We start from the raw sequence: 25,036 nt of genomic DNA on the forward strand, positions 1-25,036 counted from the left end.
TCATTGTTCTTTCGATGATGGGATTGTGGATCAGGTCAATATTTCTCTACTTCAGCAACCAATGAATTTTTCTGTGCTGAAGGTCAAAACTCAAGTACAGGTGTTGTGGAAATCTTCCAAGTACAGGCGAGGCAGGCAGGAGTTTGATTAGTTTTACATGAATTCAAACTACTGATTATAGTATGATGGTGGTGCTAAACCACCTAGGAGCCATTCATTTCTGTAGCAGCTAAATTGTAGCTCAGAATCAGGTAGTGTGATTTGTCTGTGTGTCTGGCTTATGAGCAGCACATTTGGGTGAGCTACAGACCAAAGAATTGAGCACACTGGATTTAATCTGCCAGCAGTTTTCTACCTGTGACTGACTTCTTGAACACATCCCTGTATTCCTAACATCTTCCCATACTATGTGCCACACTCACATCATGTAAACAAGCACGCTGGTTTCAGCGTAGAGTCTGGACTGCTGCACAGGGACAAGATAACGTTGTGAAGTTTGTATGGTCGTATTTATATTTACTAGTTCTTCTTTACTATTTCTGCTCAGACCTGACATCAGAGAGATGTACCCGAACAAATTCATCCAGCGTGGAGACACAGACCGCTTCTATATCCTCAACACGCTCTTTAACCTCCCCGGTAAGTAACCAAAGCAACACAACTACTCTGTAAGTTTTCTAATCTTAAAATTCAAACCTGAGCCTGATGCAGTCTATACAAAAATTATATAATAAAATAAAACATGCAATGTCTGCAGAAAGACTACATGTGCTTCATCAGCCTGGGGAAGGCCTTTAACTGTGGGGTGACTAGCCAGCTGTTATATACCATTTGGTTCCCATACAGCTGTGGTGAGAGCTGGGTTTGCATTGGCAGCATTAACGGGGACGTTGTAGTTCAGGTTCATCGGTGGTAGCACGTTGGTGCTCCATTCTAAGTTGGGACTGCCTGTTTAACTACAGGGAGCATCTGTTGTCAGTCTGTCAGAGGCAATGTCAAAAATATCTGGTATAACACGTGTTGGGCTAAAGCTTGAGTGGAGAAGAGTAAAGGTATGACTTACAAAACGTACTACAAAAGTAAAGCATATGGTGTAAGATTCTTGGTCACAAATATGAACAAAATCCTATTTATGCTCAACTTTCATGCTGGATTGAGCAAATATATTTAGCAATATCAGTAGATCATCTAATCCAAAGAGAAACGACCACAACGAAAATCTGGAGTTTTCAGATGGTGCTCAGGAAATAATTTGATTTATTAAGTGGATTTTTTCCTAAGTCAGTCCATTTCTTCTTTTTAATCTAAAGACCCATCATAGTGATAGTGTGAGGAAGCCCCGTTCAACAGCTCACTCTGAAGTACTGACATCTGCTGGTCATTCGATGTACAGCAGCCCTGCTATGGTGGAACAGGTGGGCTCCATCATGTGCTATCATGTTTGTGTGATCCTCAGAATCACCTCAGGTCCACTTTACACAAAAATAAATTCTTCTTCTCCATTTTAAAGCTTGCAGTAGATGCAGATTTTTTTAATAAATACCCCAATAAATTAATTGCAGTAAATGTTTATGTAATGATTCAAAAACAAATAAAAGCAAAGCAAAAATAACCAAAAACAATTTGTTGCACTTGTGCATAATGTTAGTGCAAGAACCTGTGAGCAGCTGATAAAGCACAGGGACATTTTACTTTCACTCCGTTATGTCAGACTAAAGAATAATATCTTTGATGTCTGGGGTCAAGTTGACATCAGGAATCAACCCGTCTGCAGGCTGAAGCTTTGGGAATAAAGAGTGTTTGTCCTGACACGTGCAGCTGTATAGTGCTTGATCCAGTCTATGAAGCATGAGTCAAATGTATGTAGAGCTGCTGATGGGGATTTCCAGTCGAGCCGTTCAAATTCTTTCTCTGTATGTAAAGAAAGAAGTGGTACAGTAGTATTGGCTGACCTTTGATGCTTACATGAATGGGTGAGTTTGGGTGGTAGCTGGATGGGAGTGTAGGCTCTTTGCTTGTGTTAAGAAGCAGAGTTCATGTTTAGAGACGCCTCATGTCCCTCCATCCATCTTCTTATCCTGTTAATGACACCTTTCTCTGTCTCTGACTCTCTTGTTGGGACTGCTGCTGCTCCTCCTGCACTTCTCCAAGGCTAGTGTTAGCAGCAGCAACCATTTGTGACTGCTTTGTTTGAGATGGTGTAGCTGCTAACACGTCAGTAAATTTGATTTCATTTCATTTCTGTCTCTCTCGCTTTTACTTTTGCCTTTTGTTTGTCCATCTTTATCAGCCTCTGATTCCACATCAGACTCTGCTCACTGTGTAACAACACCGCGGCAGACCCGATGACAGTTTCATGCTTTTCAGCATCTCTTGATTAACTCGCACAGTTGCTGTTACAAACACACTCGGCTGCAGCTCACAGCCCGACCCACAAACACCACAACAATCACCACAGACAGACAGACAGCTTTTTATGCTGTCGAGCGTGATTGCAGATGCCGTGCAGGTGCGTCCATCTCCCCTGCAGCGGCGCCGCAGACCACGCCTCGCCACAATTGTCAGTAATTACAATGAGCCAACTGGCTACGTCTGTCAGTGCAGCCAGTCTGAGTTACCATTGTGAAACAAGCAGTGATGGGAATAACGGCGTTACAAGTAGCGGCGTTACTAACGGCGTTACTTTTTTCAGTAACGAGTAATCTAACTAATTACTATTCCTATCGTTACAACGGCGTTACAGTTACTAACAAGGAAACGCGGTCCGTTACTATTTTTCAACAAACAGACGGTTGAAGCTGTGTTCAGCTTACCGCATCTTCTGGACGCTACAGCTTTAAGCAGCTGCGCGCTCCCGCGGACGCTAATCACGAGCACTGTCCAGCACAACACCTGGAGCTCAGGGGGCAAAACAATCACATGAGTGCTGCTGTTTGACTGAGGAAGAATAAAGTAGTCGTGGTAAGCCAATCACATGACCACTTAAAGACAAAGCATCAAGGTGATATATACCAGTTTATAAATTGTGTCGCTAGGCCACGTAAAACCAGAGTCATGATAAACAAGATATACGCGGCGTTTTTTCCTCAATAGTTTCGCCACGTTAGCGCTAGCAAGCACTCTCTGCTTATGAGCAAAAAAAAAAAAAAAACAGGGGAAGTTTTAGAGAGAGAGAGAGAGAGAGAGAGAGAGCAGGAAAAGAGAGAGAGCGAGTTTTGAGATTTGTGACGTTTAGCGTGTTTGGAGTGTGTAGTTAATGTGTTGTCTTGTGTAGTTAGTGTGTAGTGTTGTGTATAGTTTTGTGTTGTGTGTCAGAACAATGAGGCGACTGCTGTCTCCAGGTAGAAACAGGAGTGATACACCTGCTGCTGTCAGACCTGCAGGTATCAGGCTGTGATGTTCTCCTTAAAGGGGGACAGAAATTATGTTTTTGGAGTGGCATCATATTGAAGAACAGCTGATTGTTCTGTAAATAGTTTGAAATGGTTATTTAAAAAAAGGGTAAAAGGTAAATGGATGCAAATAACTTTGTTGTTTGCAAAACTTGTGCATTGGATTTTAAAATTGACAATTTATATTTGCATTTGAAGTTATGAAATATGATTCATTGAATATGTTTATGGTTGTTACAGTAAAAATATAACTTTTTCTACTCTGATTTTATGTTTTTTGTCTGATTTTAGATCAATTCTGGTTATACAGTATGACAAAATGAGAACATAACTGTAAATTCAGGCACGTGAGGTTGTGCTGAAAAGAATGATACCAAACAAGGCAAAGTAAATAGTTTTTAAAGGTAAAATGTGGAGGGAAAATCAAGAGTAGTAAAAAAATGGCCAATTATACTCTGGACGCCAGAGGGTTAAATGTTCTTTGTTTTTTTTTAAAGTAACGCAATAGTTACTTTTCCAAGTAATTAATTACTTTTAGAATATTGTAACTGAGTTACTAACTCAGTTACTTTTTGAAGAAGTAACTAGTAACTATAATTGAATTACTATTTCAAAGTAACTTGCCCAACACTGGAAACAAGTGTCTGCTTGTGTAGGCCAAGATTCTTTGTAAAATCTGACCGAAAAACCCAAATTATTTGGAAGATGCTGGAGGCTTGATGGAATTCAGACACTGAAATAAGTGAATCCAGAGCCGCGTCCTGCTCATCGTTTAATATTGGCAGATTTATTTTGTCAAGAAATCTCGTAATGGCAGTGTCACGTGAATTAATCTGTGATGAGTGTATAGCTTCATTTAAAAGATCTCTCTATGTATTATCAGGAGTAATGTTCCCAGTCCATTCTGTAAAAGAATAGTTGTTGTTTTTAGGTTAGCCTGGAACTTTCCAGATTTATTGCCATGTTCAAAGTGACCCAAACACAGCCTGTGCTGCTTCCCAGAGAACATGTGGTGATATACCTGCCAGCTTAACATTTTCAAAGTATGCTGCACACAATGTTCACACCTGATACAGGATAGACAGGCGTGCATGTGCAACGGTCCTCTTACCTGCCCACCTCCCACTCTGAACACCTGCGGCTCCCCATCATGGTCGCCACAGAAATGTATATCTAAAATTACATCTAATTAATTGATAGTTAGAGAAGTCACATTCCTCATGGTGACTGATGGGTTTGTATTTCCTTCCTCTGCACTGCACCATCTTCTTTGAAGTAGAGGGACGACCGTGTAGCTCCAGCAGCAGCTCTGCTGTGGACAGTGCTAGCAGCTGGGCCAGAGTGGATGTAACACAGAGCTCAGTGTGACCCCTCCCCCGCCATGAAAAACATGAAGAAGACCGTGAAAACGTAGTTTATAAAAACTGAAATGTTAAAAACAGACAAGATTAGCCACGGCTATGAAGAAACACACACCAAATACAAGAAACTACAACAGGCTGCCGCTCTCACAGCACCACATATGAGCACTCAGAATGAAACTAAACTGGTCCATGTACGATCCCACTTTCACCTCGCCACACACTTTTTGAAAAAGTGAGACTGTGGATATCAGCAGTGGAAATGAGCCGGCTGCCTTTCCATTACAAATGATGTCAGGAGCTCGGGCACTCAGGACAGCTCAGAGTAGAGATGCTGGTATTTGTCCTGAATGTCTCCGGGGTAAGGTCATTATGGCGTGTCCGACTGGGAGGAGGCCCCAGGGCAGACCTGAGAGACACTGGAGGAATTACAGCTCTCGGCTGCCTTTGACATGCCGTCTGTACGGCTGGGAGAACCAGAGGAGGGGGCTAGGAAGAGGGAGGCCGGGGGGCTTTGCTTGGATTGCTGCCTGTGACCCATGCCCAGGTATCCTGCAGAAAATGGACAATGACTGCTGTGTTTCTTCTGGTTTTGTTTTTTGTTTTTTAAATGAACGGGTCCAGACTCACTCTCCCTTTCCTCAGAAACCTACCTCTTTGCCTGCCTGGTGGATTTCTTCAATAACTGCTCCAGATACTCGAGGTACTGTAGGCTCAGTGATTCAGGCAGTGAGGGGCGACCGCTCCTCTGATAATGATTTGTTAATGACTGATATTGCAGTAGTGTTTCATCATCATAGTATTCTTTGAGAAACATGGAAACGTTGTAAACATAATGTGTCCCTGTAGCTGTGAGACTGGATTCAAAGATGGGGACCTCTTCATGTCCTACAAGAGCATGTTCCAGGATGTCCGAGATGCTGTGGACTGGGTTCACTTTAAGGTAGAGACTCCTGTGTCCTAGTTCCATGTCCTTCGGTCTGTGCTCGGTTCCATTAATGTCCTCAATAACCTGATTTATTGTCACAGGGCTCCTTAAAAGAAAAAACAGTTGAAAACCTGGAGAAGTATGTGGTAAAGGATGTAAGTTGGGCAGCACCATGAGCTCTGGTCATACATGTACTGTATACGGTAAACCTGTGGTGTTGGTGACAAATATTGTTAAGAAATTTAGAAATTAAATGATTTTAATTATTCAGTTTTTGATGCGTTTTGTTTTCTGTTGTTTTTTTTAGCCAAAGCTTCCTCTGCTCCTGAGTCGGATGAATGAAGTATCCAAAGTATTTTTGGTCACCAACAGTGATTATAAGTACACAGAGGTAAAGTTCACAAAAATGCTAATGCTTACAGTATATCAGGACACAACAGCTGTTTTCATCTTTGGAGTTTTTCTGTAGAAAACCTCAGAATGAAGAAGTCTGATGGCTGTATGAACAAGGTCATTGTATTGGTGCATAATTTATTAAATAATAAAATAGTCTTTTTTTTTTTTTTTCTTTACTTTTTAATCATAGGTTAGAGTTATCTCCAACCTTTTGATCTCAAAAATTAGTAGAAAAACCTCTGCTACAGAGGAATAGCTCAGGGTTGAAGCCAGATGATGAAAACCAACTAAACCACAAGAAGTTATTGTATTCAGCCCGAAAATCTTAGAAACATGGTGTCTAATCAGATCTTACTGGGATTACCTTTGTCTCCAGTAACTGTGAGGAAGCCTGGAGTCAGGTTTGACCTGGATGCTCATCTTAAACAAATATGAGTGTCTGCTTTCTCTGTAATTAGAACCATCCTGTCTTAGATTGATGCTGAAAACCGTCTAGACTGGAGAACCTACCGGTCCATTTTCAGCTCCATTGTTCCTTCCATCAACTCTGAGCACGCTCGCTGTTTCTGCCATGGAGATGCTGCCACCAGCAGGTTTCCCTGCTGGATGTTTACCAGTGTTGGTGCTTTGAACAAAACCATTTGATGTTTGTCACTAAACTGGAGAACCTTTTTGTCATCCTTTCAGAACTGTGAGTGCAGTTTGACCGACTCCCAGCAGGCTGAGGGAAGAAGCCTTGTAGGCTGTGAGTTAAGCCCCAATAAATGAAGCACTGCTAAGATGCTTCCAGCAGGTTCTCTCTCTGCAGAGGATTTGTTTTGTTAAAGTGATTTTTGGATTCTTGGCCACGTTCTTGTCTAAGGACCTTCTTCCCCGGTTAATCAGTTTGACTGCAGAGCCAAACTTCTTCAGTTTCACAGTTGTTGAAGCTGCTGTGGTCTTTAGATCTCCACAGTCTTTTACACATGTTCCCTCTTCTGTCATTTACCAAGTTCTTCCTTCGGTTTTGATCTATCCATCTAGGTAGGTAGGTAGGTAGGTAGGTAGGTAGGCAGGCAGTCATTGTGGTGTGAAAATGGAAAATTTCAAACATGATTCGATTTAAAAATTATTGATGAAAAAAACTCTTGTGTCTTACAGAAAATTATGACCTACCTGTTTGACCTTCCTCATGGTCCAAAGGTAACGCAGATGATTAAAGCTTATGTACAGATTTGACTTGAGCTACATGCTTAGAGTTTGCTCAGACTGATGTGTTATTGTGCGTGTGCATGGATGGCCTTGCAGCCGGGCACGCCCCACCAGCCCTGGCAGTCCTACTTTGACCTGATCCTGGTAGATGCCCGTAAGCCCGTCTTCTTCGGAGAAGGAACTGTCCTACGACAAGTCGACACTGTGAGTGTACTCGATAGAAGTCTAGCCAACTGCATTGTTGCCGTGTCTTTGATAAGACTGCTATGATGATGAGTACTATTTAAAAAATAATGTTCTGGGTTGTCACACACTTGATACATCTTCACCACCACGGTTGGTTCCTGTGACGGTGCTACAGTTAGAGCCACTCATTAGTGCCTGAGTGTACCCTCAGATTTTCGTCCCACACAGTTACACCAACCACTCTGTAATATTTGGTTCTTTGAAATGTGGCTGATGACCTACAGCTCACTCAGCACCAGGCCTATAAATATAAAATATGTGTGTGGGGTTTTGCCTGGACTTCCTCTGTGAGCTTTGGTTTCTCTTGACATGTCAGGGGAAATTCTTCAAAGTACCTGTGATATTGAGCTTAACCCAAAGGTGATCCACGCTGGCTGCCCACTAATACTGAGCGAGAAATTTCATTTCCACAAAGGATAACTTCAGTAAATGCTGCTCATGTGACTTGTTGTTGGGTTTCTTTCAGACCACAGGACGGCTGAAGATCGGCACATACACTGGACCTCTTCAGCACGGTATCGTTTACTCTGGAGGTAAATGTAAAAAAAACCCTTTCAGGGTCAAAGAGGTGTGCTAATGTTGGACAGGATCTAATGTTTAGATGTTCTAATCATTATAAATCAGGACTTTGTTTTATTTACAGTCCTGACTTGTTTTTGAATAAAGGGCTCATTCCTTAATCCGTGACTCTTTGCATAATTTAAGAGGTTATTCTTTAAATTCTAGGAATAGATTTATGAATCACTCCTGCTGTCACAGTCGTATCTGTGAGCAGAGTCAAAGCTCCAAACCTGAAGCTGATGGTGCTTCATCTTTTTTCTGGTAGTGACAGGCAGTGCTTCCAGGACCAAACATCCCTGTTGTTGTTCCTGGAAAGCTTGCACTCTCCTTACAACAGTTCAATTTAAAAAGGAACAAATCAGACTGAGACTTTGTTATAGAGTCTAGTCTAGTTCTTTGTAATGTCACTGTTGTATGATGGCTGTCTTCACTGGTTTCCATCATACATCCAGTGCTGTGAACATTTTTATCCTTTCGCTTTGTTTTTTATTCAAATTGTAAATTATTTATGTTTAAGGTGAGAAATGTTTTGAAATGATTGATTATGGTCATTTTAATTTTATATCATTGTATTTGTATCTCAGGTTCTTCAGACATCGTCTGTGACCTGCTGGGTGCTAAAGGAAAGGACATCGTCTATATTGGAGACCACATTTTTGGTGACATTCTCAAATCTAAGAAGCGTCAAGGTTGGAGGACTTTCCTGGTGATACCTGAGCTGGCCCAGGAGCTGCATGTGTGGACTGACAAGAGCTGTGAGTCTGGGCCCGCGCATGTACACATACACATAAGAATAAGCATGTTTGCAGCCATTTTTAAAAAAATGTATCTTATCCTATCAGCTACAGGCAGGAACTGTGTTTGTTTGATTATTTCTGTTAGTGCAAGTTACAGTGCTGATGTTTTGTTTAAATTTGACACCTTTACAAAGCCAGTTTGTTCCTGACAAGGTCAATGTTGCAAAATGTTTGTAGAATAAAAAGTGAGAATGTGTAGAAACAAATTGAACATGTATTTAGCTGCAAACTGTTAAATCAAATTTTACTCATAAAACTCTGTGATTACAAACTCTCAAATGAGTGAATACAACTGCTCAGCTGTACCCAGGTCTCAAATTCACACATTCAGCAGTTGGCGTTGGTCTCTCTGGCATGAACAAGTGTTCAGAGGGTTAAGGTCAGAATTGTAGGCAGGCAATTCCATCCTGCAGGTAGTGTAAAGATAAACTGCTGGGTGGGCGGGGGCAGAGGTGTGGTCATCTGGGATGACAGTTTGGTTCCAGTCTATGGTCACGTAGGTTTGCCACTGGGTGTAGGCTCTTATCTTAACATCCCTCTGCATTGAAATTGCCTCCAGTGATGGCAAACCTGTTTTTCCAGTGAGGGAGATGCTGCCGCCACCGTCACACTGCCTCCACCAAAAGCTGTGACCCTGTAGTTGCAGCAGTCGGTACAGCATTCTCCACACTCTGAACCTACGATCCAGCTGCAGTAGGCAGAACTGAACTCATCACTGAACATAATGTTGCTCCACATGTTCAGGTTTCAACTTACATGTTGCCAACAGCAGCACAAACAGGCCTTACAGTGAAGGGCAGTGAGGGCAGAACAGCAGCTCTGTCCAGATGCTTGGAGCAGATATCAGCTGACCAGTGCAGCAGGTTCATGCTCACCGTCAGGCGCCTCAGCGGCAGCACCCGGGGTACCAGAAGTTTAAACAGTGACAGAATAAGATGTCTGACAGAAAAGATTTGGTATGTTCATGGGTTCAGCTCACACACTCATCTGCTGTTCAACCCACAAATGCATTTTCCTTACAAATGTGGCTCCATGCAAGGAGAAATTCCCACTGTTTAAGTTTTATTTCCAAGGAGCGTTGTTGCAACAAAGAAATGATCAACCACACACAATTCCCTTACTTTTGTAGTAAGTATGTATGAGTGCAAGTTTTTTATACAGTTTGTTCATTTAAATGAAATGAATAATTACTATTAATATTTAATTAATATTAAATGTTGACTAGGCAGATTGGCACCACCTCAGCTGATCAGTCAGTCATGCGCGTGCCTTTTGAAACATGCATAATGCCATTACATAATTTCCCTAGAGAGTAATAAAGTATTCTGATTCTGATATTTCACAAATACGCTTACAAACTGTAGATTCACAGTGACCGTGTCCATCTTTGATGTGTGGTCTGTGAAATAACTCACTCAAGCTGTACTACGTTACCTGTCTGTGGAAGTGTGAACAGTAAACTGATAACTACAGTGGCTTGCAAAAGTATTCGGCCCCCTTGAACTTTTCCACATTTTGTCACATTACAGCCACAAACATGAATCAATGTTATTGGAATTCCAGGTGAAAGACCAATACAAAGTGGTGCACACGTGAGAAGTGGAATGAAAATCATACAAATAAATAACTGCAAAGTGGGGTGTGCGTAATTATTCAGCCCCCTTTGGTCTGAGTGCAGTCAGTTGCCCATAGACATTGCCTGATGAGTGCTAATGCCTAAATAGAGTGCACCTGTGTGTAATCTAATGTCAGTACAAATACAGCTGCTCTGTGACGGCCTCAGAGGTTGTCTAAGAGAATATTGGGAGCAACAACACCATGAAGTCCAAAGAACACAGCAGACAGGTCAGGGATAAAGTTATTGAGAAATTTAAAGCAGGCTTAGGCTACAAAAAGATTTCCCAAGCCTTGAACATCCCACGGAGCACTGTTCAAGCCATCATTCAGAAATGGAAGGAGTATGGCACAAGTGTAAACCTACCAAGACAAGGCCGTCCACCTAAACTCACAGGCCGAACAAGGAGAGCGCTGATCAGAAATGCAGCCAAGAGGCCCATGGTGACTCTGGACGAGCTGCAGAGATCTACAGCTCAGGTGGGGGAATCTGTCCACAGGACAACTATTAGTCGTGCACTGCACAAAGTTGGCCTTTATGGAAGAGTGGCAAGAAGAAAGCCATTGTTAACAGAAAACCATAAGAAGTCCCGTTTGCAGTTTGCCACAAGCCATGTGGGGGATACAGCAAACATGTGGAAGAAGGTGCTCTGGTCAGATGAGACCAAAATGCAAAACGCTATGTGTGGCGCAAAACTAACACTGCACATCACTCTGAATACACCATCCCCACTGTCAGATATGGTGGTGGCAGCATCAAGCTCTGGGGGTGCTTCTCTTCAGCAGGGACAGGGAAGCTGGTCAGAGTTGATGGGAAGATGGATGGAGCCAAATACAGGGCAATCTTGGAAGAAAACCTCTTGGAGTCTGCAAAAGACTTGAGACTGGGGCGGAGGTTCACCTTCCAGCAGGACAACCACCCTAAACATAAAGCCAGGGCAACAATGGATCGGTTTAAAACAAAACATATCCATGTGTTAGAATGGCCCAGTCAAAGTCCAGATCTAAATCCAATCCAGAATCTGTGGCAAGATCTGAAAACTGCTGTTCACAAACGCTGTCCATCTAATCTGACTGAGCTGGAGCTGTTTTGCAAAGAAGAATGGGCAAGGATTTCAGTCTGTAGATGTGCAAAGCTGGTAGAGACATACCCTAAAAGACTGGCAGCTGGAACTGCAGCAAAAGGTGGTTCTACAAAGTATTGACTCAGGGGGCTGAATAATTACGCACACCCCACTTTGCAGTTATTTATTTGTAAAAAATGTTTGGAATCATGTATGATTTTCGTTCCACTTCTCACGTGTGCACCACTTTGTATTGGTCTTTCACCTGGAATTCCAATAACATTGATTCATGTTTGTGGCTGTAATGTGACAAAATGTGGAAAAGTTCAAGCGGGCCGAATACTTTTGCAAGCCACTGTATATGAAGGAAACTGAATAAACTGACACTGTTTTGTTTTTTAGCCTTATTTGAGGAACTTCAGTCACTGGACTGTTTTCTGGCAGAGCTTTACAAGTAAGGTTCTTCGTTTGTCTTATAAGGAATTTAAAAAAACAAGAAAACATGACGTGGGCTCGGATGGGCCTCAAAGTTATATCACGATATTTGCAAAAATTTGCAACACTGCTGTGATCACTGGTAAAACATTCAAGATTTCTTTCTGTTGCTGTAAATATCAAACAAACTGAAGCATATTGATGATAGATAAACAAAATGTGAATCTATTGCTACAAGCCTCCAGCAGCAGCATTGTCTTGTAATAGCAGTGGCACAGCAAAAAATGCTAAGTTAAATATAAGAACCAACGTAGCCTAGGAGGTTGGGCAGGTATCTAGCATAGATGACTGGTGTAACAAAACTAAATATATTATATTGCCTTTAACCATGCATCATTTCGAGCTGTTAACAGAAAGATAAGTGCAGAAGTGGGCAGTTGCTAATGTTGCTAATTCTGACCTTGTGACACTCGTGCAACCTTCAGCTGTGGAAACTACATTTCAGATGATTTTGTCCTCAGGCACATGGACAGCAGCAGCAACGAGAGGCCTGATATCAGCTCCCTGCAGAGACGCATTAAGGTACAACTCAGCATAGCATCACTGTTATCTTTTGCATAAAATGCCTCAAATATAAGTCAGTTCTTTTCTTAAAGACATGTTAAAGAAATGCATAGTAGTGCAGTGTTTACAGAAACACGTGTATAAAAGTTTTTGTACACCTACAGTTAGATGTCCACTAAAGTGAAGTATATGAACAGTGACATCATTTTTAAAATTTTCCTTCTGTTTGCTGTAATCAAACCACAGAGGCATCATCCTGCGTCTTTCTCAGCTTATTCAATCCCAACAACAGTCGCCTCACACACTTTATATTGTAAGTTAGACCCTTCAACAATGCATACAGAGAAAAACCCAACAATCATATGACCCCCTATGAGCAAGCACTTTGGCGACAGTGGGAAGGAAAAACTCCCTTTCAACAGGAAGAAACCTCCGGCAGAACCAGGCTCAGGGAGGGGCGGGGCCATCTGCTGCGACCGGTTGGGGTGAGAGAAGGAAGACAGGATAAAGACATGCTGTGGAGCAGGTGTATCACATCCGTAGAGCTGGCCTGGTGGTCTTTAAAGCACTGGCAAAGTCAAAAACAGGATCCTCACAATGTTCCCTGGTTTAACACGCTGTGTGTAGCTACTGTTGAGCAGGTAGAGAAGCATCGTAGTCTGGGCTGGTAGGTTAACTGGAAGAAGTCTGTCACTGGGACCATGGGCCAGACCTGTTCCACGATGAGTCTCCTCCGGGCCTGTGATAGTGTGTGGTGTGTGTTCTTGTAGGGTCTTTTAAACGTGACTTTTTTTTTGGCACAGGCACGAGGCATGACCTCTTTGACAGCACAGGAATCCTTTGTAGATTCATGCTCATCCTGAAGATGTGATGCAACTGTGGAGTGGAGGTGCGGATCTATGGAGCATTCCATAAAGTTCCATAGAGTTCCTGAGTTCCCCATCAAAATTTTCATATGGAACGCCCCCCGAAATAGGATTTCCAAATCTGACACTTGTAGCTTTCCCATCAGACAGGAGTTACCAATCTAGTGAATCGGACACAGAAACAGTTGTAAAACTTTAAATCTGTGTATGTATGCTGAGCACTGAGCAGGCTCTATCCATGACTATGCTGCAGCAATGTTCATAGGTGCAAAGACAACAAGTATTATGGTATACTGCTAGTGATACATGAATAGCTGCACCTTGATAAGAATCAAAACCAATCCTGTTTTTCCTTGTTTTGCCAACTTTCCTGTTGGAACATACCTCCGACTCCGAGTTCTGACCTCCGACTTCCAAGGTAACTGCAAAGCAGCACTATGGTGCAGAGTGCAGCTGGAGAAGGACACATTAAAGGGACTGTAAAGTGGGGGAGGGAGAGAAGTGTGTATGTATGTATATGTGCGTGTATATATATATATATATATATATATATATATATATATATATATATATATATATATATATATATATATATATATATATATATATATATATATATATATATATATATATATATATATATATATATATATATATATATATATATATATATATATATATATATATATATATAGGGTCCTCTACCAGAGGCCTGGGAGCTTGAGGGTCCTGCGCAGTATCTTAGCTGTTCCCAGGACTGCGCTCTTCTGGACAGAGATCTCCGATGTTGTTCCCGGGATCTGCTGGAGCCACTCGCCTAGCTTGGGAGTCAATGCACCTAGTGCTCCGATTACCACGGGGACCACCGTTACCTTCACCCTCCACATCCTCTCGAGCTCTTCTCTGAGCCCTTGGTATTTCTCCAGCTTCTCGTGTTCCTTCTTCCTGATATTGCTGTCATTTGGAACCGCTACATCGATCACTACGGCCGTCTTCTCCTGTTTGTCTACCACCACTATGTCCGGTTGGTTAGCCACCACCATTTTGTCCGTCTGTATCTGGAAGTCCCACAGGATCTTAGCTCGGTCATTCTCCATCACCCTTGGGGGCATCTCCCATTTTGACCTCGGGACTTCCAGGTTATACTCGGCACAGATGTTCCTGTACACTATGCCGGCCACTTGGTTATGGCGTTCCATGTATGCCTTGCCTGCTAGCATCTTGCACCCTGCTGTTATGTGCTGGATTGTCTCTGGGGCATCTTTACACAGCCTGCACCTGGGGTCTTGCCTGGTGTGATAGACCCCAGCCTCTATGGATCTTGTACTCAGAGCTTGTTCTTGTGCTGCCATGATTAGTGCCTCTGTGCTGTCTTTCAGTCCAGCTTTGTCCAGCCACTGGTAGGATTTCTGGATATCAGCCACCTCCTCTATCTGCCGGTGGTACATACCGTGCAGGGGCCTGTCCTTCCATGATGGTTCCTCGCCTTCCTCCTCTTTCTTGGGTTTCTGCTGCCTGAGGTATTCACTGAGCACTCGGTCAGTTGGGGCCATCTTCCCAATGTATTCTTGGATGTTCGTTGTCTCATCCTGGACTGTGGTGCTGACACTCACCAGTCCTCGGCCCCCTTCCTTCCGCTTAGCGTACAGCCTCAGGGTGCTGGACTTGGGGTGAAACCCTCCATGCATGGTAAGGAGCTTTCTTGTCTTTATGTCAGTGGCTTCTATCTCCTCCTTTGGCCAGCCTATTACCCCAGCAGGGTACCTGATCACGGGCAGGGCGTAGGTGTTGATAGCCCGGATCTTGTTCTTACCGTTCAGCTGACTCCTCAGGACTTGCCTGACCCTCTGCAGGTACTTGGTGGTTGCAGCTTTTCTAGCGGCTTCTTCATGGTTCCCATTCGCCTGCGGGATCCCCAGGTACTTGTAACTGTCCTCTGTGTCTGCAATGTTGCCTTCTGGTAGTTCGATCCCCTCAGTTCTGACTACCTTTCCTCTCTTTGTTACCATCCGACTACACTTCTCCAGCCCGAATGACATCCCGATGTCATTGCTGTATAGCCTGGTGGTGTGGATCAGTGAATCGATGTCTCGTTCACTCTTGGCATACAGCTTGATGTCATCCATGTACAGGAGGTGGCTGACAACCGCTCCGTTTCGTAGTCGGTATCCGTAGCCAGTCTTGTTAATGATCTCACTGAGGGGATTCAGGCCTATGCAGAACAGCAGTGGGGACAGAGCATCTCCTTGGTAGATCCCGCACTTGATGGTGACTTGTGCTATGGGCTTGGAGTTGGCCTCTAGTGTTGTGCGCCACATCCCCATTGAGTTCCTGATGAAGGCTCTTAGGGTCCTGTTGATCTTGTACAATTCTAGGCATTCCAGTATCCAGCTGTGGGGCATTGAGTCATAGGCCTTCTTGTAATCAATCCAGGCTGTGCACAGGTTGGTCAGTCTGGTCTTGCAGTCTCGGCTGACTGTTCTGTCTACCAGTAGCTGGTGTTTTGCGCCTCTGGTATTCTTGCCAATCCCTTTCTGTGCCCCGCTCATGTATTGAGCCATGTGCCCGTTCATTTTAGCCGATATGATGCCTGACAGGAGCTTCCATGTAGTACTGAGGCAGGTTATTGGTCGGTAGTTGGATGGGACCGGTCCCTTATTGGGGTCCTTGGGGATCAGGACCGTTCGACCTTCAGTTAGCCATTCCAGGTGTCTCTCGTTAACTAGCAGCTGGTTCATTTGTGCTGCCAGACGCTCGTGGAGTGCAGTCAGCTTCTTCAGCCAGTAGGCGTGAACCATGTCGGGCCCTGGTCCTGTCCAACTCTTCATACTGGAGACCCTTTCTTGGATGTCTGCCACTGTGATGGTTACTGGACCCTGTTCAGGGAGGTTGCTGTGGTCTGCCCTCAGATCCACTAGCCACTGAGCATTGCTGTTATGGGTTGCGTCCTTCTCCCATATGCTCTTCCAGTATTGCTCCGTCTCCAGCCTTGGTGGTGCTGTTCTCTTATTGTTCCCTTGCCACTGAGAGTACACCTTTGCTGGTTCTGTGGAGAACAGCTGGTTTATTCTCCTGCCTTCTATCTCTCTGGTGTACCTCCTCAAGCGGCTGGCCAAGGCTGTGAGTCTTTGCTTGGCAGTTTCCAAGGCCTCAGGTATGGACAGCTTGCTGTATTTCTTATGCACCTTCTTTGTCGCGCCTTTCTGCAACTCCGTTAGTTGGCTAACCTCCCTCCGTGCTACTTTGATCTTGCCCTCTAGCCTCCTTCTCCATGGAGGGTACTGCCCCTTGTGGCTGTTCAACTTGTAGCCAAGCATCTCACTGATCACTGCTGCCGTAGTGTAGATCAGCTTGTTAGTGTCGGTAATCGTGGTTGTAGGTATCGTCCGTAGTGCTGCATTAACATCATCTAGCAGACCTTCTGAGGGTACTTCACCTAATCTTGGTAACCGGCTACGGGGGATCCAGGTTTCAAGCTTGGCCATGATCCTATCTTTCAGGTCAGTTCCTCTTGCACTCAACGATCCTTCTCCTATCACACTTGGGGCTATGTACCCAATCTCGGGTGGGGGTGATGATATCTCCCCCCTGACCTGGCGTCCTGACTCCTCCTTGCCGTATGTGTGTGTGTGTGTATATGTGTGTGTATATATATATATATATATATATATATATAAAATGAATGAGAGGGACAGGCAGACGGGTTCGGACACAAAATTCAACAGGCGGGGTTGAGCTGGTATGGACGTATGCAGAGGAGGAATAGTGGATTCATGGATATAGTGAAAGAGGACACACAGAGGAGGATGCTCTCCTGTGGTGAACTCTAAAGGGAGCAGCCAATAGAATAAGGAGGAGGCTTTCATAGAGTAACCAATATATTACTAACTGGTTTTGTTTTCAGCACGACACCACCTGCTCCATAAAATTGGGATGAGGACCTCCGTGTCCTACTGATTTGATCCTAATGGCAGCTGGAACCTTTGACTCAGCAACACCAGTGAATCTGACATGGCTGTACATGTTTGTGACCTTTTCAGAAAGTGACTCATGACATGGACATGTGTTATGGCATGATGGGAAGTCTCTTTCGGAGCGGATCCCGGCAGACTCTGTTTGCCTCCCAAGTGATGCGCTATGCTGACCTGTATGCTGCCTCCTTCATCAACCTGCTCTACTACCCCTTCAGCTATCTGTTCAGAGCTGCACACGTGCTGGTGAGAAACCTACACCCATATTTGTGAATGCAATAAGTCGAAAAGCTCTCAGGAGTTTCAGATTCACACAAAGGTCTATCGGTGGGTTCAGTTCAGAATGTGTTAGACATGTAATACTTAGACAACCATTTATTTCAAGTATAAAGATCCCCCCATGCCCACCCACACCCCATGGGGGTCATTGTTAGAGGTGAGAAAGTGATTCTTGATTTCTGTCATTCACTGAACCATGTCCCTCCCAGATGCCTCATGAATCCACAGTGGAACATACACACGTCAATATCATGGACGTAGAGTCACCGCTGGCCACAAGAAACCGCCATGATGTTGACTTTAAGGAGATCGAGTGCAAAAGACACCAGCTGACCCGATCCATCAGTGAGATCCAGCCCCCGCATTTCTTTCCTCAGGCACCACAGGAGATTACCCACTGCCACGATGAGGATGATGACGAGGAAGAGGAGGAGTAGGGGAGGACTGTGAACCTTTCCCCAGAAGAGCCTGTTTAAATTTTTAAGTTTGTCTTTACTTGGATTTGTAGCTGCAGCGAGTGAGAGCTCATAGAAAGGGACTCTAAAGATTTAATGTTGAGTAAAACGGTTCAATCTGCGCTCTGCTTTTAACTGGGCTTATACGTGCTGTGCTCCATGACATTACATCAACATTTGGTTCTGACATTTATGGGATTGTGCACCGTGAGTTTGTCTCACACTTCATCATGGTGGACTTCTGCTGTGGGAGAATATCAGAAGTTCAAACTGTCACACAGTTTGCATTGATCATTTCTGGGTTTGTTGTTGCAAAGATTTTGTGCATTTGCCCTGAATCTCACGGTCTTCCACTGGTGTTAATCTGTGACTAGTCTGAAAGGGCTCTCGTTGGTTCAGCTGTCAACATGTTGCAAATATGCTGTTACTGGAGTGGACTGCTGTTGAGTTCAAAGTGCCTCAGTGTTATTACAGATACTGTTCAGTATACACGAGAAACGGTGACGTATTTTTCTTTTGTCATGTTTTTATGCTACTGCCTTCATTTTAAAGAAACTGCAAATATGTCCAACCAATATAAAGCTGCAGTGAGGGCCTCATCTCAAAGGATTTCACAAAGTGTGACTCGGACCTTAAAGGTTGTAATTTGGCTGTATACTGGAGTTTTCAGGGTCAACATTCCTGCACTGGAATGTTGACCAGTCTTGCCAGAGGGAGCAAGACTGGTACTGACAAACACGGCTAGTAAAATGTCAGGGTAAGAAATAAAAACGTATATCTGACTGCCAGAAGAGGGAGACAAACAGTATGGAGTTCAAGGTCTCCAATAGGGTTAGGCTGCTTCGACTGTTACTAATCAGCCACTCTGCAGTGATTGTGCTGTTACAGGGTGGACATGGTTATTCATTCTGTGCCCCGACTCTTCTCCTCTCTCTCCTTCCTGTGGGTCACAGCTTGAGTGAAGGTCCTGTGAGGTCTGAGCTAAAATCAAAGAATGCTTTTTCAGTTGAACCTTGGATGTTTCTTCTCATGTGTCCAGGAGGACTTTACCGTTTCAGTGTAAAATGTCGGTTTTTCATAGGATGGACTCATTTCATAATCCGTGAAGCTGAAAGCATGTTTTTATGATTTATTCAAATTTCATATATCAGCAACAGAGAGTGCAAATGCTTTTTTTATTTTGAATTATGCTGGGGGGGAGGGTAAAGAATGATAAAATGCATTGTTCTGCAGTTGACACGCTTTTTCATGACTGCAATAAAATATATTACATTGCTGCTGAGTTTTGATTTTGCTGTTAAATTTGCACTTAATAGAATAGAATAGAATAATCCTTTAATTGTCCAACAAGGGGAAATTTGGGTGTAACAGCAGCAGGCAAGACACATATACAAACAAACAGCACACAGAACAGAAACATACACAGTTTTTACATATTTACATCAAGGACAATGGTTACCACAAACAGAGTACTGTACCGTTATTAAATTAAATAAAATTAAATAAAGTTAAGAGGCAAACCCAGGTTATAGTGTGAATCGGTTGATAAAATAGTGCAAGTTACAGCGCTGATGTGAACAGCTGTGTTTGTTGGGAGCAGTCTTGATTGTACAGTCTGACAGCTGCAGGGAGGAAGGACCTGCGGAAACGCTCCTTCATGCATCGAGGATGCAGCAGTCTGTCACTGAAGGAGATCTGCAGTTCAGCAACACTTACATGCATGGAGTGGGAGACTCTGTCCATCAGAGATGTTATTTTGGCCAGAGTCCTTCTGTCTCCCACCACCTGCACTGGGTCCAGAGCTGACCTTCCTAATGAGTTTATCCAACCTCTTCCTCTCACCTTCAATAAACTGCTGCTCCAACATACAGCAAGTGTTCCTGTAGCTCCTGATAAGCCTGATTCATGATAATAGGTCAGCTCTTAGCTCTGTCCGCTCACACAAATCACTGCTGTGCTGTGTTATCAGACTTTATCTCTTTTTTTCTATCTACTAATGTTTCTCCTCAGTAAAGTTTTGGTTAATTTCATTGTAAGTGGGTCCAGTTGTCCCTTAATGGGAAGGGTCACTGCAAATATAGCTTTTATATTTTTATTCTGATTGTGAAAAACGTGAATCTCATGCTACGACCTTTTCATTCATTGAATCTGAACACACTTTAACACTTGAGGAAGATTTGGAGCCAGTGTGTTAGACAGGCCCTACCACGGTCATCAAGACACTAAAGGATGAGATTTTGTTCTGGAATACTGATCTTCATCCCACCTTTATACAGTCCTAATCAAAAGTTTAAGACCACTTAAAAAATGGCTAAAAATGCTATTTTGCATGGTTGGATCTTAACAAGGTTCCAAGTAAAGCTTCAACATGCAACAAGAAGAAATGAGAGTGAGACAAAACATTTATTTGAGCATGCAATTTATTGAAAACAACGCTTAAACTGAAACAGGCTGTTTTACAGCTGATCAAGACTTTAGGACCACACCTCCAAAAAAAACCCCACAAACCCCCTAAAACAGAAATCAAAGTTCCAAACATGAACTCAGTAATGAGCGGCTCAGTCATAAGCATGCTTGATGCAAGCGTTTCCATGAGGTGATGGGAACATTTCTCCAAGACGGCCGCATGAAGGACGTCTACTGTCTGGAACTGTTGTCCATCTCTGTAAACTTCCTTTGCCATCCATCCCCAAAGGGTCTCAATTGGATTTAGACCAGGGCAACACCCAGGATGGTCCAAAACCGCAGTGTTACGGGTGACCGTGGCTCAGGGGATTGGGAAGCTCATCTGTAACCGGAAGGTTGCCGGTTCGATCCCCCTGCTATCTCTGTCCTGGTTGTTGTGTCCTTGGGCAAGACACTTTACCCTACCGCCTACTGGTGTTGGCCAGAGGGGCCGATGGCGCGATATGGCAGCCTCGCTCTGTCAGTCTGCCCCAGGGCAGCTGTGGCTACAACTGTAGCTCCCTCCACCAGTGAGTGAATGTGAGAGTGAATGAATAGTGGCATTGTAAAGCGCTTTGGGTGCCTAGAAAATAAATGCAATCCATTATTATGTTATTTTCCTGGAAGACGTCCGTTGTCCTGCGGGCATTGTGTACTGTAGCGTTGTCCTGTTGATAAACCCAGTGGTTACCACACAGACGAGGGCCCTCAGTCATGAAGGGTGCTCTCTGCAACATATGGACATATGTTGCAGACATATGGCCGTTTGACGCCCCTGCACCTCCTGAAGCTCCGTTGTTCCACTGAAGGAAAAAACACCCCAGACCATTATGGCACCCCCTCCACTGTGGAGCGTAGAAACATCTCAGGTGGCATCTGCTTGTCTTCTTCTTGAAAGATTCAATGAGGTGCTGGAAACATTCCTCAGAGATTTTAACCAATATCAGCTATTGGTCAGCTGTGAGCAACAATACCCAGGTGGGCTGTGGCATTTTAAACAAGAAAAAACCTTGGTTGGTACTCAGAGGTCCAAAGTGTGCCCCCGACATCATGACAACTACACCCGCAGCATGAACCATTGGCATAAGGCAAAAAGGAGTCATGCTTTCATGGCGTTTATGTTAAATCCTGACCCTATAAATGATTGTTGTGTTAAAGTTCAGGACTGGAACAGAAATTGAATAACTATGGCTCTAAAAAGAACATGTCGGCATGGATTTGTGCATCATCGTCCTTTAGACAGACAAAACCAAAGAGGGGGATGTCTGGCCATAATGTACAGAACCACATTTACAGAAAACTAAACAGCATGTCAGCACAAACACCTCACACCAAGCGTCAGTATGTGGTGGAGGGCTGATGGGTTGGGCTTAATTGGCAGCCACAGGACCCGGGCACTTTTCGTTAAACCGACCATTAACTCCTCTGTCTACCAAAGTATTCCACAGTCATATGTGAAGCTATCTGTCCAGCAGAATAAACTGAGGATTAAAGCAATGATCTTTATATAGTTATTTATATAAGGAGTGGACCATCACCTCACTACCTGGATTTTGGACTACCTCACCGACCGACCACAGTATGTGAGGACTCAGGGCTGTGTGTCGGACAGGGTCGTCTGCAGTACGGGGGCCCCACAGGGAACGGTTCTGGCTCCGTTCCTCTTCACCATCTACACTGCAGACTTCTCCCACAACTCCACCCAGTGCTTCCTGCAGAAGTTCTCTGATGACTCTGCAATAGTCGGCCTCATCACTGATGGGGACGACAAGGAGTACAGAGGACTGACTCAAGACTTTGTGGACTGGTGCCAGCTGAACTACCTCCAGATCAACGCCAGTAAAACCAAGGAGCTGGTGGTAGACTTCCGCAGGCACAAACATCCTCCACTGCAACCACTGAACATCCAAGGTATGGACATCGAGGCTGTGGACAGCTACAGGTACCTTGGTGTTCATCTGAACAACAAACTGGACTGGACTCATAACTCAGACGCCCTCTACAGGAAAGGGCAGAGCAGGCTGTACCTGCTTCGGAGACTCAGGTCGTTTGGAGTGGAGGGCCCACTCCTGAAGACCTTCTATGACTCTGTGGTGGCCTCAGCCATCTTTTATGGTGTGGTCTGCTGGGGGGGCAGCATCTCTGCTGGGGACAGGAAGAGACTGAACAGGCTGATCCGAAGGGCCAGCTCTGTTCTAGGATGCCCTCTGGACCCAGTGGAGGTGGTGAGTGACAGGAGAATGGTGGCTAAGCTGTCATCCCTGTTGGACAACATCTCCCACCCCATGCATGAGACTGTGACAGCACTGAGCAGCTCCTTCAGTGGGAGACTGCGGCACCCACGGTGTGGGACGGAGAGATTTCGCAGGTCTTTCCTCCCCACTGCTGTCAGACTCTACAATAAAGACTTTTGCAGCTGATCAAACACACAAACCCACACATGTGCAATAAGACTGCTATACGTGCAATTCTTCTTCTGACGAAGTTGTGTTTTTGTATTTTCCTACTCAGTTGTATATAGTATTTGTATTTCTATTTTATTCTATTGTATATATTATTCTATTCTATTTTATTCTATTGTATATATTATTCTATTCTATTTTATTCTATTGTATATAGTATTTTATTTTATTTTATTGTATTTTATTGCATTCCAGTGTTTTCTAATTTCTGCTACATAACTTTGCACTTTTGCTGTAACAAAACAAATTTCCCACCTGTGGGACTAATAAAGGCCATCTTATCTTATCTTATCTTATCTTATCTTTAGATAGTGACCTTTATTGTCACTATACATGTATACAATGAGATACAGAGCATCTCCTACTCAGTGCAGACATGGGAAAAGAAAGGAGGTGGGGGGGGGGCACAGTTCTGCAGCACTATATATACATGGCTATCTGTGTAGGAGGCCCCGGGGCAGAACCAGGACACGCTGGAGAGATTGTATCTCTCGGCTGGCCTGGGAACGCCTTGGTGAGGGAGGTGTGGGCTTCTCTGCTTGGGCTGCCCCGGATAAGCGGAAGAAAATGGATGGACAGATGGCTAGTTGTGTAGTCTGTGTATGGAGGGAAGTGCTTGGATTGGGGGGTGGAACTGTGTTGTTGATAGTGAATAATAATGACTGAAAAAAAATCAAGGTGTTGCTATGAAAAAGTGAAAACTGTATTTTTCACAGAACTGTATATGAACTATGACAGTGTGTGAAACTCTCAGACAACCTTGTGATTGTCTGGATCCAGTAACTGTTGGTCTGCAGAATATGGAAGAAGCTGTAGTCTCTAGTTGATAACAGTTATTAATGCCGTGGGGACAGTTCCCACAGGCCATTACACATCCTGTTGGACTGAGCTCATTACAGACATTTGACAGAACGTACTAGAGCAAGAGAAAGTCGAGATGATAGTGATGCACCCGGGGTGTGTGAGATACAGAGAGCTGGGGTGAATAAGACTTGTAGAAGGAAGAACTTTGAATGCTTAACTTGAATAAAATGATACGACGCAAGTCTTATCTTACTTTGAGCACGTGATGTTTCATGGAAATTCTTTTGTAACAGCAGTTGAAATGATCAGTCATTATTATTATTGGTGTCTTATATTCTTCTGCTTATTCAGAGTGGCGAGGATGCTGCAGCCTGTCCCAGCTCCCACAGAGCGAGAGGCCGGTTACACCCTGGACCACAGCATCACATGACAGCCAAGTTTCTGTAGTTTTACAACAATCTGCACACAGACTGTACTGATGGCCAGGGCCCCGCTACGTGCCTAGCCTTGGATTTCACCTCCTCATCAGTAGCGAATTGTGAAGTCTTGTTGAACACGTGTGAACTCAGGAGCATGGCTACAGGAACACCGTCAGGGCCAAGCAGCTGTTTGGCCTTCAGCTGCTGATAAATTTGTCCCTTTGCTCCGTATCATCAGTTAGGGATGATGAAGAGCCAGCAAAAGAGAAAAACATCCCTCAAATCTGAGGATTGTTTTTAATAATGCCTATAATTTCATTTTTGTTCCCTAGAGGTTGCCAGACTATAGCCTGGTATGTGGATAAAACACTACGTTTTAAACTTTACTAGTTTAACATTCTATCAAATGTAAAATGTGGTCACAAATATCCCTTCCTGTTCAAGAACAGGCAGAAAAGTGCTAAGGCTGCAGGTTACTGCAGGTCCCAATGAGAACGACTTGGCTTTTTCATATAAATTGGCTTCACTTCAGCTTTTTATTCTATTTTTCTTTATTAGCTGACAGATTTTGTAATAGCACTGCATTCTGTGGTGTAAGCAGAATCATCTGCAGCTCAACCCGATAAAGACAAAGGAAATGACTGTGGACCAGCTGAGGTCCTTTAACATGTGTAGGGCAACGCTCTGTTGTGGCCAGTGCATCCTCGATGCTGTGACATGCTGGAGCAGCAGGCTGAGGGTCGCAGATGCCAGCAGACTCAATACACTAATCCACAAAGCAGGTAA

At 43.9% G+C, this 25,036-nt stretch overlaps 1 protein-coding gene across 9 annotated transcripts in view; it reads left to right on the plus strand.

Annotated features, from left to right (window-relative positions):
* nt5c2a (5'-nucleotidase, cytosolic IIa) overlaps positions 1-19,397 on the plus strand; it is a 33,575-nt gene extending 14,178 nt beyond the window's left edge. For all 9 annotated transcript variants that reach the window (XM_025897798.1, XM_003455002.5, XM_025897799.1 and 6 more), the window contains 13 exons: positions 548-639; positions 5,399-5,456; positions 5,603-5,696; positions 5,783-5,836; positions 5,989-6,072; positions 7,218-7,259; positions 7,365-7,472; positions 7,981-8,047; positions 8,660-8,830; positions 11,953-12,004; positions 12,507-12,567; positions 17,456-17,632; positions 17,875-19,397. In XM_025897798.1, coding sequence (XP_025753583.1) covers positions 548-639; positions 5,399-5,456; positions 5,603-5,696; positions 5,783-5,836; positions 5,989-6,072; positions 7,218-7,259; positions 7,365-7,472; positions 7,981-8,047; positions 8,660-8,830; positions 11,953-12,004; positions 12,507-12,567; positions 17,456-17,632; positions 17,875-18,102 — 1,288 coding nt within the window. In that variant the 3' untranslated portion in view covers positions 18,103-19,397. The remainder of the gene's footprint in view (positions 1-547; positions 640-5,398; positions 5,457-5,602; positions 5,697-5,782; positions 5,837-5,988; positions 6,073-7,217; positions 7,260-7,364; positions 7,473-7,980; positions 8,048-8,659; positions 8,831-11,952; positions 12,005-12,506; positions 12,568-17,455; positions 17,633-17,874) is intronic.
* The last annotated feature ends 5,639 nt before the right edge of the window (positions 19,398-25,036 follow it).

The sequence above is a fragment of the Oreochromis niloticus genome, linkage group LG13 (assembly GCF_001858045.2).
Source record: "Oreochromis niloticus isolate F11D_XX linkage group LG13, O_niloticus_UMD_NMBU, whole genome shotgun sequence".
In the NCBI taxonomy this organism is placed as follows: Eukaryota; Metazoa; Chordata; class Actinopteri; order Cichliformes; family Cichlidae; genus Oreochromis; species Oreochromis niloticus.